Here is a 16119-nt window from a genome sequence, read left to right as displayed (position 1 = left end):
TCATTCATTGTTGCACTATTCTCTCTACCCTCCTCCCAGTTTGTTCTTGACCAAATGCCACAGTGCTTGTCAAAGCCAGTTCTGATTAATCTCCTTTGTCAGTGTGTCCTTTGCCATTCCCTGTCACTCCTCCCTGAGAGAGACTTCACCCTGAGTCATAAACCACTAGCCTTTGTGATAATCCAGTAACCTTAGTGAAAATGCAGTAACCTTTGTGAAAATGCTAAGCTTTTGTTAGTAACTATAATTGCTGCTTTTAGCATTATTATCACGTTGTAGTTTTGGTTCCATTTGTCTTCTTAGCTTTTATAATTGGAACTGTTACTTTTTGTAATTTTGAATTTTTTGAAGTATGTTAACAATTCAAATAACAACTTCTGTAATATTTTAAAAATTTATTAGACCAGAACTTGTCCGTCCAGCTACAACATTGTATCAGCATAACTTGACTGGAATTCTTGAAACTGCTGTCAGAGCGACCAATGCACAATTTGACAGTCCTGAAATTCTCAAAAGACTGGATGTGAGGCTCTTGGAGGTATTTTAAATTTCTCTATTTGAAATGCCACTTTTGGGAGGGAGTAATTAATAAAATGAATTCAAGGAACACGTTTTTGTAAATGTTAATTCTTTTGTGTTTTTTAAGATGTAATCTTTGTAGTATATATCAACTCAGAAATTCGTTGTATGAATGTTGTCATGTTGCTTAATATTTCAACCTTATGATTTACTGTGCCCTGAAGACTGGAAAATTAATAAGGATGACAGAAGAAAAATTGATGTATTTGCTCTGTGATATTTGAGACAAGTCCCATAGTCTGACAAAAAACTAAGTAGATAGTTTTGGAGAAAGTGAAGCCAGAATACTTCTTGGAGGCAAGGATGACAAAGCTTCATTGGGCTTGCTGCTAGGAGAAGCTACTCCTTGGAGAGGGACATCATGCTTGGAAAGGTGGGAGGTCAGTGAAAGACTTTTGACAGAGTTGATTGACAGATTTATTGCAGCAGTGGCCTAAAGTGTGCCAGAGATGATGAGGATAACACAGGACTGAAGAGGGTTCAAATCTGTTGTTTGTAGGGTTACTATATATGGTATTCAACTTGATAGCACCTAGTAACAGCAAGAAAATTTTCTTACTGTTGTTTTTTGTTTTGTTCTTTCTTAATTTTTTTTTGTTTTGTTTTGTTATTTTTTTGTGTGTGTACTGTCGAATCAGTTCTGACTGGTACAGGAGGAGATTGTCCCTCCTTCTCCAGCAGAGCATCTGGTGGATTCGAACTGTTCACCTCTGGGATTGCAGTATAGCTTCTTACCAGTAGAGCACCAGAGCTCACCCGTTTTAAAAATTATTTTTTAAAATTTTTATTATTTTTTGTGATTTTGGTCTTTTTTTTAAGTTGTTAGAATTAAATTGGTGTATATGTTTTAAAAATATTGATTCCTTTTAAACTCATTTATAATATTTGTTTAAAAATCTTTCTTGGGTACTTTTTGTGTTCTAGTCATTGTCTAATTGCTGACATTTCCATTGCTGATAGTCCTTCCATCCATTGGTCTGGTATAGCTAACCACTCAAAATAATGAAACAGTTTTACAAGACTGGACGTTATTTAGCTGCATTTTCTTTGAGGCATAGACAAATATTTGAGCAACAAGTTTAAGACAAGTGAACATTTCTGCACTTACTTGTCTTTTTTATTATTTGCTTTCCCCAATTATTACTAGGTCTCTCCTGGTGATACTGGTTGGGATGTCTTCAGCCTTGACTATCATGTCGATGGACCAATTGCAACTGTAAGATTATTCTCTTTTTATTGTATTCATAGCTTCTTAAATTACTAAACATTTTAAAGATTGACTTTCTTCTCAACTAATTAAAGTGATCACTTGACATCTGGGGTATATCCTATGAATGAATACTTAAGCCAAAAAATCATATGTGTTCACTTTAAGTAATTATTAAAGAGTGCTCTATTTTAAGAATTCTTAGAAATATCATCTGTTCTATCATAGGATTCAGTAGGTACTTAATAAATGAATTGTTCATTTTGTTCTATTATTCTTGTACTGTAGCATCTAATTTAGAATAATTTGAAAGGGAATTATAAAGTGCATCTTAGGAGAATCGTATTTTTACTACTTAAATAAAATTTGATATTTGGTATTCATTTAAACTGATGAGAAAATAGCTGTGCTATTATTTACAGTGCTTTTACCATACATAAATATATGTGCTATTTCTTTTAACAGTTACCAATTCATAAAAGATGGGCCAACAGAGTTCTTCTTATGTATTTACAGTTAAAATGATAATTCTCAGTGCTCATTTTTTCATTATTCACACTTGAATAAATTCCCATTGACGAAGAGATCTCTTTAAATTGGTTATAATACTTTTTACATCTGAAATATTAAAAGAAATTATATTTCTTTTAATTACTACAAATGTTTTATTAAAAGTATTACCATTTGTCTCTAAAATTTCTTCCTATGTAATCTTGCAGTGTGACTCTCTGGTGGTTTTCTCTTGCTTCCCAAAATATAAATCATACCTCCTGGAAGAACAGTTTTATAAATGCTATACTTACCTTATTTTTACTTATGCTTTAATAAGTTTGCCATTAACAGATATAGTTGTTTCATCTACTGGGAAATGTTTACTATTAATGTAATTTTTTACATATAAATTACCAATTTTCAAACTTTACCAGTTTATAGCTTTAAATAGATACTGCTTTTAAATTTAATTAAATTTAATCACATAGATTTGAATCTATCTTTTTTCTTTTGACTTATATTGTGACCCATTTTACTTCTAATGCACAAAGCAATGTTGTTTGTTGTTGTTTAATGCCGTCGAGTCGTAGACGACTCATAGCGACCCTATGAACGAACAGCCTGAACACTGTTTGTACATAGAGTTTCCAGAGGCAAGCCATTTTGGAAGTGGATGCCGCTCCTGCTTCCAGGCTTGATTTAGTCGGGAAGCTCCAGCCAACACTGTCCACCATGGGTGCCCATTACCACGATTGGCACATCACTGTCACAGGCTTCAGCATCACAGCAACCACGAGTTACCTCTGTACAGCAATGCACAGACCAGTGCTATACCACCTAGAAGAATGTTTGACAGGAAGACAGTTTGAACCTGGCCGAGGGCCACAGATGACAATCACCCACCTTCTGCTTGGTTGCACAGCTTCCTTCCACTAGGCCAACGTAGCTCTCTCTTGGTCGTCGTCATTGTTATTATTGTTTAATGCCGTCGAGTCGTAGACGACTCATAGCGACTCTATGAACGAACAGCCTGAGCACTGTTCGTACATAGAGTTTCCAGAGGCAAGCCATGTAGTCTTTTAAAAATTAGAAGAGTGTTGAATATACCATGGACTGCTAGGAGAACAAACAGGTTTGTCCTGGAAAAGGTGAAGCTGGAATGCTCCTTGGAGTCAAGGATTCTGAAGCTTTGTCTGACATACTTTGGGCATGTTTCAAGGAGGGACTGGTCCTTGGAGAGGGACATCATGTTTGGCAGAGTGGAGGAGGGGCAGTGAAGGAGAGGGAGACCTTCGATGAGATGGATCGATTCTGTGACTGGAGTGGGGGGAATAAGTGCGTTTGAGATGGCTAGGTTGGCACAGGATAGAACAGTGTTTAGAGCTCTTGTACATAGGGTCGCTATGAGTCGCAAACCACTCGATGGCACATAACAACAACAACATAAACTTTAATATTGCCTGCCTTCGTACGTGGTGTGTGTATGTTAGTATATAAAACATTTTTTCCCTAACAAAAATAGCATAATAAAGTTAATAACATTGATTATTTTGTGAAATAAGTCTCTTGATGAATAAATTTAAGTATTCCTGGAGAATTAAAATAAACTGACCATTATCTGTAAATGCAATACCTTATTATTTCATAATATTGCAGATCTTATTATGAGCACCATAGGTATGAATTCTAAAACTGTTGCATAAATAATGAATTTGCACAATAAGAGATTGTTGAATATATAAAAAATTCTCTACATTAGTAGGAAAAAAACAACCCAAGAAGTTGTTTTACAAACAAAAATATAGGAAATAATTGGCAAAGGCTGCTTTGTTTGCTAACTTCAATGGATTATTGAGTTGAGGAGGAGGGCTTTCTTTTTGCCACAAGTGGGTATCAGCAGAGAAGACTTAAATGCTGGAATGGTAAAATACTGAAGAGCCCTTGGGCCTGGTTTTCATTGTTTTTGTTCAAACATTCTTTTAGGTTGTATAGCCCTGATGTGTCCACTTGCCACACAGAGGTAACTTGTAGTTGCTGTAAAGCTGAACACTGTGACACTGATGGGTCAAATGTGTTAATGGTTACCCATGATGGACAGCATTTGGTGGCACTCCTGAATTAAGACAGGCTTGGAGGCAGGAGTGGCATCCATTTCCAAAATAGCTTGCCTCTGGAAACCCTATGAATCTGGAGAGAGGATGAAAGGCACCCAAGCGTTGAGGACTCTCCTTCATAGAGTTGCTATGAGTCGCCTACAACTCGACGGCATTTAACAACAACAACAATAGATTAGTAGTGTTTGTCAGGAATAATGTAGGAAATTATTTTTTTACATAGTTTAGTATTTGTCATTTCAGTGTTTGGGTTAGATTATGTCCTTAGTTTGATGTATTTTTAGCTAAATTATTGTACAGATAATCATTATTGCATAGTTAGAAGTATTCAGATTAACATTAGATATTGAAATAATTGTTATTAAAATTGTATATACTTATATACAGAAGTTACTAGGGAGATAAAAAGAGGACTATCGTATTAATAATACTTTGACAATGAAATTTAGAAAGAATGGATTTGCTATTTTTCCCATTATATTTTTTTTTTCAATAATTATATTTTATTAATTTTCATAAACATTTACAGAGATTTTGGGCTTCCACTCATTCATTGTTGCACTATTCTCTCTACCCTCCTCCCAGTTTGTTCTTGTCCAAATGCCACAGTGCTTGTCAAAGCCAGTTCTGATCAATCTTCTTTGTCAGTGTATCCTTTGCCATTCCCTATCACTCCTCCCTGAGAGAGACTTCACCCTGAGTCATAAGGAAAAGGGCACGGCGTATTCTCTTAGCTACTTCCTGCTGAAAAGGGACGCTGTGGGTTTCAGGGTGAAGATCTTCTCTCACTACTCTAAAGGGCCCCTTTGGCAGTAGGAAACACATAGACTATTATGGAGATTGATTTTGGAATTCAGATGCACTCTTATTGATTGTGCTTGGCTGTACATGTACATATCCTTGAAGATGTATCATGGGGATGTTGCAACCTAGAAGACACAAATTTGACTAACAAGTTATAAGTACATGAGTCCAAAAATTATGGAAAAGTAAAAGAAAAGATTCTTTCATTGTTTTACAAACCCTCCCCCAGGTCCCCTCCACCATGCAGCCCTCGCTCTAGTCTCCTGTGATGACAGAAATACCCAGTTACATCTCTCTTTTAAACGGTTCTCTCCCTCCTCTGTTTCAGTGCAGTACACATTATTGAACCCATCTTACTCAGTCTCTCCCCAGCCCCAAGGACAGTCCCATTCTACAACAGTGGCATCATGTAATATTTGTCCTTTTGTGACTGGGATATTTCACTCAGCATAATGTTCTCCAGAGTCAACCATTTTGAATAATATTGCATGAGTTCCTTGTTTTTTAATGCAGCATAGTATTCCATTGTGCGAATATACCACAGCTTCTCTAGCCATTCGTTTGTTGATGTATTTTCCCCATTATATTTTGTTTTCCTTATTAACTGTTTCCTGTTCTAATTAGTTGAAGTTGTTATTTTTATGTAGAATTTAATTGTAATGATGCATACATAACTTAATAGTATCTTCTATAACATACTCTTAAAATTTTATCTTCACACGTAAATTCTGTGACTTAAAGTATCTGTGAAGTTTTAATTCCATTCTAATTTGAAAAACTTGAAATAAAAATTTGTTACTGAAATTATATTAGCTTAGTTTATTTAAATATTTAAAAATATTTTTATTCATCTTGTCTTAATGAATCTTAAACTGGGGAAATAAATTATTTTATCCAAAACTTTAGTAATACTAGATCATTTAATACTGACTTCTGATTGTGCAGTGATTAAACCCTTGGCTGCTAATCCAGAAGTTAGCAGTTTGAACCTACCAGCTGTTCCAGGGAAAAGATGTACAATCTTCTGTAAATTTTTATACCTTGGAAATCAGCAGCAGCATTTCTGTCCTGTTGGTTACTGTGAGTAGTCAGAATTTAGGCAACTGTAGTGACCTTGGTTACTTCTGCTTTTTTGGATTGTCATGAACTTACTTTGTTTTGTCAGATAGTCTAATAATAGCGACAGAAGGTTACACACAGATTTTACTTATCTTTTAATTTGGCAGCTGGCAGGATAAGAATCCATTTGTTTCTGTCATTGATATGTAAGAACCAGTATCAGAAATGTGCCTGCTTAGTGTTATTCATGCTTTATAATAAGAAAGGAAATAAAAACCCTTATAAATGATATAACTAGATGTAGGTTTCCCACATTTTACAGTGGAATATGGCTGTACCTTCTTAAAAATTATTTCTGAAGAGTGATAAACTTTTTAGAAATGGAATCACTTAAATTTGCAGTTGGTACTTGGTCCTTGAGATACCTTGGAGCATATTATTGGTATAGCAAAGAATCCTTTTAAGAAGCCCTGGTAGCATAGTGGTAATGCATAGGGCTGTTATCTGAAAGGTCAGTTGTACTACTCCTCCAGTTTATCTACAGGATAAAAATGGGCATTCTCCTCCCATCAAGACTTTCAGAAATCTGATGGGAGGATCTATATGAGTCAGGCTTGATGAAAGTGGCCTTTGTTGGGATATTTTTTCCATAACATTTATATAATAAAAAGTCCTTTAACAAAATTATTAAACTTGTCAACCTATATTCCTATAATTGCAAAAACCTTAATTGTGTAGATGTACAGCAAAGTGCATAGTCCCCAAAACAGTCAATTTAATTTTGTAGTGCCTTCACATAGTTCTTAATGAGCCTTAATAATCACTATTTAGCATCTACCAGATAACATGTACTAAACCACTATTAAAAAAAGAAACTCAAACTCAGTGCTGTTTAGTCACTTCTGACTCATGGTGTGTATCTGTTGTGTTTCTGAGGCTGTGTATTTTAATGAGCACAAGGCTTTCTATCTCAAAGCAATACAGAGGAGGATGAAGGATTCATGGAAATGAGAATTACAGGAAGTAGAAGATTACATTGTGGTTACTGCATTTAATGTTATAGAACAAAGGATTTATGAATGGGTAAATGAAAACCAATTTCCTTTGTACTCAGATCACACAAAAATGCTGACTACCTCATCGTTCTCTCACAAAGCAACTTGTTGTATTATTATTTGCCGTCCAGTGAAAACCTACTCATAGCTAACACTGCAGTGGGTTTTCAGAGGCACTAGGGAGGAGATTGCCTATCCTTCTCTTGCAGAGCTGGTGGATTTGAACTGTGTGCCTTTGGGTTTGCAGTGCAGTTTCTTGGCGTTGGTCCAGCAGAGCTGGTGTATTCAAATAGTTGATCTTTTGATTAGCAGCCCAGTATATAGCCCATTACCCTATTATTGTCATTTCCCATGGAATCAGAACCAGCTCATGGCTGACCTTCTCTCCAGTAGATTTTCACAGGCAGTAAATTGCACAAGAGGTTGCTCAGCCTTCTCCCGTGGAGCAGTCAGTGGATTTGTACTATGTTACTTTGGGATTGCAGCACGACTTCTTACCACTCCTAGGCCACTAGAGCTCCCTATTATCCTATTAGGGCTCCTTAATACGTACCGTATTAGTCACTTGCATATTGCTTAGAGTTTATTATAGAGTCGGTTATGTGTCCTCTTTTTTAATTTTTTTTTAAAAGTGAAGTCTTTAATGGAAGAATTCTTACTTGCCTATCTTGTGCTATTCTTTTTAGGTATTTACTCGAGAATGTATGAGCCACTACCTAAGAGTATTTAATTTCCTCTGGAGGGCTAAACGAATGGAATATATCCTTACTGACATACGAAAAGGACATATGTGCAATGCAAAGCTCCTGAGAAATATGCCAGGTAAAATATTAATTAGATGTTGTTGCTAAGTAACATTGAGCTGGAACTGGCCCATAGTTGACCTTTGAGTGGGTTTTCAGAGACAGTAAATGAAAATGAAGGAGATTGCCCATCTTTCTCCCATGGAGCAGCTGGTGGATTCATACTCTGTCTGTGTGTGGCAATGCAACTCCTTACCTCTAAGCCAAGGCTCCCTACTAATTAGATAGGCAATCAGAGTTTATTATGCACCAGGTAAAATGCTAGTTAGGAAATAAAAATTTGTGCTAACTTTACATACTTAACCAAAATATTGCACTCTTCATGAGTTTCAGCAACTCCAGATAAATTATAGTATGTATAAAGCTAAACAATTAAACTAAAAATGTATTTAATTAGCTTTTAATTTTGGCTTTTTTGTTAAGACCAGTGCAAATCAGAAAGAAAAAAAGAAGTCACTTGTTAGACATTTTTCAGACAGTTTCTTTTAAAATCAGATTTGTTTTCACTAATGAACTCTATATGTGTGTGTGTATATGTCAATTTTATTTTTTAAATTTCCCTTTTTCTCCTTTTCTGTTGTGATTCGAGTGAATGTTTCCAAAGAAAATTGGTTTTCCAGTCAACCATTCATACATCTTTTGTTTTATAACATTAATTATAGAACTCATCATGTAATTACATTCTTCCCACTTCCTCTCTCTAAATCTCATGTTCATTAATCCTCTGTCCTATTCCTTCTTGCCTTCTGAGTTTTTTCCTGGCACTGTTTTTGCCCTCTTTATCTTAAATATCTGAAGTCTTCCACCTTTTTTCCTTTTCATCTTAAAAATGCAAATGTTTCACTAAAAGCTACACCATAGGGCTGAGTTTTTTTATCAGAGCCCAAGGGTAACTAAGAATCTTTGTCTCAGACATTCCACCAGTCTGTCAGATTCCAGCCATGTTTGTGTTCTTGAGTTTTGTTCCACATTCTCATTCATCCTATCTGGGACCTTCTGCTATGGTAAAATTGCCAATTTAGAAAACCATTTAAGAAATCATTGCTTCGTTTGTAATTTGCCTGATCAATGTTTGAATTCTTTTTTGGGAATTTTTAAAATATTTCCTTTAGGCTCTTAAAGCAGCACAGAGAATTATACTGTTATTTGACAATTTAAAACTTCAATTAAACTATCAGGTGTGATATAGCCAGGATTATTGTAATGTTAATGTTAAGTAATATCAATTATGGCTGTTGCACTGTTAACCAAAAGATTGTATCTCTTTAACCCTTTATTTGGTTGAAAATAATTGTTAAAAAGAAAAATATAGTTCTTGGTGGAAAAGAGTACATAATTTTTAATACTTAGTTTCAAGTCTAATCTCCTGAGCAGCTACCAAAGTTTCATAATAATGACATCCATAGAAGGCTGCTAGGTGGACTGATGTACTTGGCTGAGTCAAATAAGGAATTGTCAGTTTCTACAGGTTGTTGTTGATATTATTACTTTTTTGTACATTAGTAAGAATCAACACTTAGTGCATGTGTTTGTGTACTATGTATTAACTTTGCCCTCAGAACAACCTTATGCAGTGTTATTTGCTCAAGACCTGAAGCTGTAAGAGTTTATACATTTAAGAAGGAAAAAAATGACACGTTTCTTTATTATGCAGATGGTTGTTAGGATAAAATCAGAAATATCTATTACCATTGAGCCAATTCCATCCAACTCCCAGTGACTATATAGGACAGAGTAGAAGTGCCCCATAGGGTTTCTAAGGTAGTAATCTGGATGGAAGCAGATACCTAGGATATTTTCTATGAACTAGGACATTATATGATTTAGGTATTGTATGGAGCACCATATTATAGCCTTGTGGAAGCCTGCTTCCAGTTCTCTTCACTTTTGGTGCTGCAGTTGCTGCCAGAGGCTGGAGGAATAGACGACAACAAAGTTGTCAGCAGAGAAGGTGGCAGCAGAAAGAGCACAGATGCCCAGCCCTTTACATTGTTCCACTTACCTGAACTCCAGGAGCAGCCTGTGCCTCTTGGCTCTTGCTGCTTACACTTCCCTGCCTCCCTGCTGGACAAACCTCAGGAGCCCACACGGACAACCATGGCTTTTGTCTCATCTGTCTGTATCCCACCCAAGGGCCAGTTCAGTGAGAGTATGGGTTTGAACTTTTTAAAGTAATTTCTGAAAAATTATTAGAAAGGAATAATAAACAAAAGGAGAGCTGAGAGTGTTGTTTTCATATGTATGTGTGTGTGTGCGAAAATGGAACTCATTTTTGAAGGTACATTTCATTAAATTTAACGGTGTCAGCTATCATCTGCATCATTATTATATGTATTACCAAGAAAGAAAAATAGCTGCCAATTAAGCTGACAAAATAATCTTAGCAGTAGTTCTCTTTTGTTTGTTTGTTTGTTTGTTTTTATGCGTGTACCGTCAAATTGGATCTGACTGGTACAGGAGGCAACTGTTCCTCCTTCAGCAGAGCATCTGGTGGATTTGAACCGTGCACTTCTGGGATGGCAGTGCAGTTTCCTGCCACTAGGCCACCAGAGCTCGCCAGTAGTTCTCTTGAAATATATGGATTTGTTACCTACAAAGAATTCGACAGTTTCCCTAGCAGTCACTTGCATTGCTTGGCATTTCTTGGGTAGGCTGTCCTCTCGTGTGTTCTGTAACAAGGTATAGTACAGCCTCATCTCCGTAAGGGTATTTTCACAATATAAAGTGTTTGTTACCACTTTATAAGGCAAAGGGGAATTTAAATAATTCTTTCAATAATAATTGCATTTACTTCACTTACGTCAAATTTTTACCTCTATGCCTCTCAGCAAACACAGTATTTTTTAAATTTAAGTTCAGAAACACAGTGTCTATTAAAATTGTGAGATGTAGTGTAATATATCAGACTGCTAATCAAAATATTGGCAGTTTGACTCAATTAGCAACTCCACTGAAGAAAGGTGATCTTCCAAGATTTGGAGAACTGATGGAAGGTTTCTTTGAGTTATTATTGATTCAAGGACAGTGGGTTTGGCACTTGAAACTAAAATGTTGTATACTGAGAGTGTACAAAACTAACATGGCACCAAGAATAACAAAGTTCATGAAAGTGGAGACACTGATGGCCTAATAATGATAGCTCCTTGATTAATGATTTTAGTATACATCAAAGTAAGAATATAGCAAGTCACCAGGTTATGAACATTTACCTTACGGATAACTTGTACTTGCCCTTTGATGTTCTATAACTTTGCTCTCACTGTGAACTAAATGAACTAAAGTCTCAAAACCCGAGCCAGACTTGTTGCCATTGAGTTGATTACTAGGCTTAGTGACCCTAGGGTAGAATTGCCCATTGAATTTCTAAGCCTGGAGCTGTAAATTGGAGCAAAATGCCTTAACTCTCCTGCTTAGTGATTGGTGAATTGGAACTTTTAGCCCCCTGTGCTACCAGGGTTCTTTTGAACCACCTACCACCACCAACAAAGTCACATTCATTTGCTACGTGTGTAATTTTTAAACGTTGAATAACCTTTGAACCTTTCTGTACCAGTGCAAAGCAAAACTCACTGCCATTGTTTATAACTGCCTGTCTAGTGCACTGGGAAAAAGTGCATTATCTTAGACTGTGGCAAGAGTATGAACAAAAACACTGAAACTTTGGTTTATCATCTGATTTCAAATTATAGCCCTTTCCTTGAACAGAAACAAGTTGTGTTGACCCTAGTTTTTATGTGCCTTCAAGTCACTTGTGACTTATAGCGATGCTATGTATAAGAGCCCTAAACCCTTCTCTATCCTGTGCTAGACCACACTTTCTCTGCCACATCTATTCCCATTACCCCAGTCACGGAATCTACCTTTTCCCATTTTTAATATTTTCACTCTTGTCACTAAGAATAGGTAGAGCACAAAGGAGAAATGAAATGAATTAATTTTATAAGTAGAATTTTAAAGTAAATAAAATTTAATTTCTATTTATTAGGGAGCTCTGATGGCTAAGTTGTAAGGGAGATTATGCCTCCAGCCCAAAAGTATGCAATTTGAATCTACCACCCACATCATGAGAGAATGTTGGATAGTCTTGTCCCATGTAATTTACAGCCTCAAAAAACCCTCTAGAGTCTTTTATGTGTCTGTTTCAATTTGACAGTATACAACGACAATAATTAATTATAGTCTGAAGCCAAGAAAAGTAAAAAGCGGTAGGATAAGGAAAAGTGAGGCAAAGCACTCGCTAATCATCTTTTTTTCAGTTAGTATTTTCGTATACTGCAGAGACTTAAACACTGAAGTGTACATTTTCCCGACTTCTTTCCAGTTAGGGTACAAGATAGGATTTAGGTTGCTGCAGTCAGGTACATTCGCATGAGGTTCAAATTCCAAGTTACTTGGGAGTGAGGCCACTTAGAGTAATTCATACTGCAGGTGTAGATCTACAAAGTACAGTGTAGCTCTGGAACCAATAGTTTAGCAGTGATTTCTTGCTTTCCAAATTACAGTAAAGGTGTTACAATTAAATAGTTACTCAGGCTCTATTTCATAGCTGGTTTTTTTTTTTTTTTAACTTTTGTTTTATTGGGAAAAACATATTGGGGGTACAAGGAGGTGAGGATTGGGGGCAGAAGGGTGAGGATGGGCCAGGATGCAGTTGCAGAGCTGTGCAGTTTGGTTGGTGGGGGGAGCAGGTGAAGGAAATAATGAGGGTCCAGCGAGGACCAGATGCTACAGAGGAATGACAAGCATTTTCCAATGGTAATTAAACCAACTGTCTTATTGATTTGGGAATTGGATGCCAACTCTCTGGCTTCTTCATGCTGAACAGGGGCGTAGATGTAAAGGGGGGAAGGCTTTATCTCCTTAATGGTGGTCTTGGGTTAAAGCTGCTTCCTTTCTTGCTCTGTTAGAAGATATTTTCCTGTCATTTGCTCCCCTCTGGACTGCAAAGTGTTTTCCCGGGTGGGTCCAGTGTGGATGGCTGGTTCAACCCAGAGGCTCCATCCTCCTTTGCTTCCTTAGCTGGCAGTTGTATTTCCTTTTTGTCACTTGCACTTGGTTCAGGGTCAATTCTGGAGTCAAACTCAGAGTTAAGGTTACCTATAGGAAAGGGAGCAAACCTAGAGAGAACAAACTTGTGAGTTACAAATGAAGGGTTTTGAGGGTGTTGCTTTAAGGTTTACTGGGGTGGTGGGGAAGGTGGCAGAAGGTGGCCTAAGTAACTAACATTCTCTGGATACCCTAGGCATTCTTTTTTTTTTTCCCTTTCCCACCCAGGGGTCAGATAGCACAATCTGGGGACTGAGGAGCTCACCCTGAGGGCTGCGAAGGCTCACCCCGAGCCGGGGGCTGAGGGCAGCCCACCCCGGGCAGAGGGCCGAGGGCAGCCCACCCTGGGCAGAGGGCCGCGACGGCTCGCCCCAAGCTGAGGGCCGAGGGCAGCCCGTCCCGGTCAGAGGGCCGCAACGGCTCGCCCCGAGCCGGGGACCAAGGGCAGCCTGCCTATTTAGTAGTTTTTTAAAAGACTAGAAAGTGCAAGTTACTTTATGACAAAATCTGAATCTGAAGTTACAAAAAGAGACAATTACTTGTCCTTTCATTCTGTTTTTAGTAATTTATGCATCAGTATTAGGAAGTTTCACTTAAACAAGAAAAACCAGTTGCAGTTAAAGTTTATGGCAGGTGGAAATATGGCTATGATATTAAAAAACCAAAAAATTATGGTAGCGTAATGGTAAGGAGCTTAACTACCAACCAAAAAGCAAGCAGTTCTAGTCCGCCAGCAGCTCTGCAGCAGAAAGATGAGCTTTTTCTTTCTGTACAATCTACAGCCTCTTAAAATCTGCTGGAGGGTCAGCTATGAGTCACTTCTTACTCAATGGCAATGAGATTGAGTGAGTTTTTGAATACTCAACATCCTACCAAAATATCACTTAGGACTAGTGTGAGAGGCATTACTTACACTTTTTAAAAAATCACTGTGTATAAATCCTTGTTAAGTGCTGTCAAGGCAGCTCAAATCCATAGGGTATCTTGCACAATAGAAGGAAGCCCTGCCCTATCCTGTGCCATCCCCACAGTCTTAAGTCTATATAAAGTTCACATTGTTAACCACCCTTTAATTGGGAGTATTCCTCTTTTTACTGACACTCTTCTTTTCGAAGCATAATGTCCTTTCCCAGGCACTGGCACCTACTCAGAGCTCAAACTCAAACTTATTGCTGTCAAGTCTAATTGGCTAATAGCTATAGCTGACCCTTGGGCTGCTGGAGGTCCAGGCTGGCTTTAGAAGGGGTGGTGGTACTAGGGATATTGTAGCTGATGTTAGATGGATCTTAGCTGAAAGCAGGGAATACCAGAGAAATGTCTATCTGTGTTTCATTGACTATGCAAAGGCATTTGACTGTGTGGATCATAACAAACTGTGGCTGACTCTGAGAAGAATGGGAATTCCAGAACACTTGATCGTTCAAATGCGAAACCTATACTTGGGCCAGGAGGCAGTCATCAGAACAGAGCAAGGGAACACTGCATGGTTCAAAATTAGGAAGGGTGTACGCCATGGATGCGTCCTATCTCCATACCTTTTCAACCTGTATGCAGAACAGATCATCCGGGAGGCTGGACTCTATGAGGAGAAATGTCGGGTCAAGATTAGTGGACGATCTATCAACAATCTGCGTTATGCAGATGACACAACCCTGCTTGCTGAAACTGAGGAGGACCTGAAGCACCTGCTGCAGAGGGTCAAGGACTGCAGCTTCCAATATGGATTGAGGCTCAATGTCAAGAAGATAAAGATTCTCACCACTGGGCCAATTGGCAACATCAGGATGGATGGTGAAGAGATTGAGATTGTACACAGCTTTAGTTTGCTTGGCTCCACAGTCAACACTCTTGGCACCAGCAGCCAGGAAATTAAAAGGCGCATTGCCATGGGTAAGTCTGCTGTTAGGGACCTCTCCAAAGTGCTGAAGAGCAATGGTGTCTCTCTGGAGACTAAGGTGCGTTTGATACAGGCCATGGTCTTTACAATCACTTGTTATTCATCAGAGTTAGACAATGACCAAGGAGGACAGAAGGAGAATTGATGCCTTTGAGCTGTGGTGCTGAGCCGAGTATTGAGGGTACCATGGACTGCTAGGAAAACAGATTCATCCTGGAAAGGGTCAAACCGGGCTGCTCCTTGGAGACAAGGATTCTGAGGCTCCGTCGAACTTACTTTGGGCAGGAGGGACAGGTCCTTAGAGAGGGACATCATGCTGGGGAGTGTGGAGGGACAGCGCAGGAGGGACAGGCCCTCTATGAGGTGGATTGATTCGGTGACTGTGGGTATAGGAGTGTCAGAGACAGTGCGATTGGCACAAGACAGAGCAGAGTTTAGGGCTGTTGTACATAGGATCGCTGTGAGTCGCAAGCAAATAGCACATAACAACAACAACAATACACAGGAGATTACCCATTTTTTTCCTCTCAGTAATTTTTTACATGGGGTAAATGTACTTTGCTTCATTTCTCGTATGCTTTAAGTAGCATTTTGCATAGTAATGGTATGTGTTCTATTTATTATTTGAAGTTTTATGTATAGGTGGTGGTGGTATCTTTTAAACATGTCTTTGGCAAGCTGTTTTTTTTCCAACTTGAAGTTCTCCTAAATAACCTTTAGGGGGCAGTAAAGAATTGCAAATGAATTTAACAGCCTAACTAGACAGACAAGATGGCCATTCTTAAGTTTTGTACAAAACCCGGATTTGCTACTTTATATATTTTTTTCAACTGATTACAGCTGTTGCTTGGCTTTTGGTCCCCTGGAAATTATATAATTATTTGTTAGTCAACCTTAAATTTAAAGTACTATACATAAATACTTTAAATATATTCTCAAGAATCTGATTGAACATATTCAGAGGATGTTTCAAGTATGAATTCTATTTTTAAAGAATTAACTGATTGAATTATGTCTTATAAGTCTGCTTATGAGTTGAGTTCATAGTGATCAGAGATCTCAG

General features: G+C 37.8%; 1 protein-coding gene across 1 annotated transcript in view; it reads left to right on the top strand.

The window, feature by feature from the left end:
- Nucleotides 1–16119, top strand: part of TUBGCP3 (tubulin, gamma complex associated protein 3) — a 130284-nt gene that overhangs the window by 82397 nt on the left and 31768 nt on the right. The window contains exons 15-17 of the mRNA XM_006883803.1: nt 403–538; nt 1727–1795; nt 7997–8132. Coding sequence (XP_006883865.1) covers nt 403–538; nt 1727–1795; nt 7997–8132 — 341 coding nt within the window. The remainder of the gene's footprint in view (nt 1–402; nt 539–1726; nt 1796–7996; nt 8133–16119) is intronic.

The sequence above is a fragment of the Elephantulus edwardii genome, unplaced genomic scaffold (assembly GCF_000299155.1).
Source record: "Elephantulus edwardii isolate Elephantulus edwardi_28Jun2011 unplaced genomic scaffold, EleEdw1.0 scaffold00030, whole genome shotgun sequence".
NCBI classification, from domain to species: Eukaryota; Metazoa; Chordata; class Mammalia; order Macroscelidea; family Macroscelididae; genus Elephantulus; species Elephantulus edwardii.
Note: the sequence above shows the minus strand (reverse complement) of the source record. Positions and strands in the feature narration are given on the sequence as shown.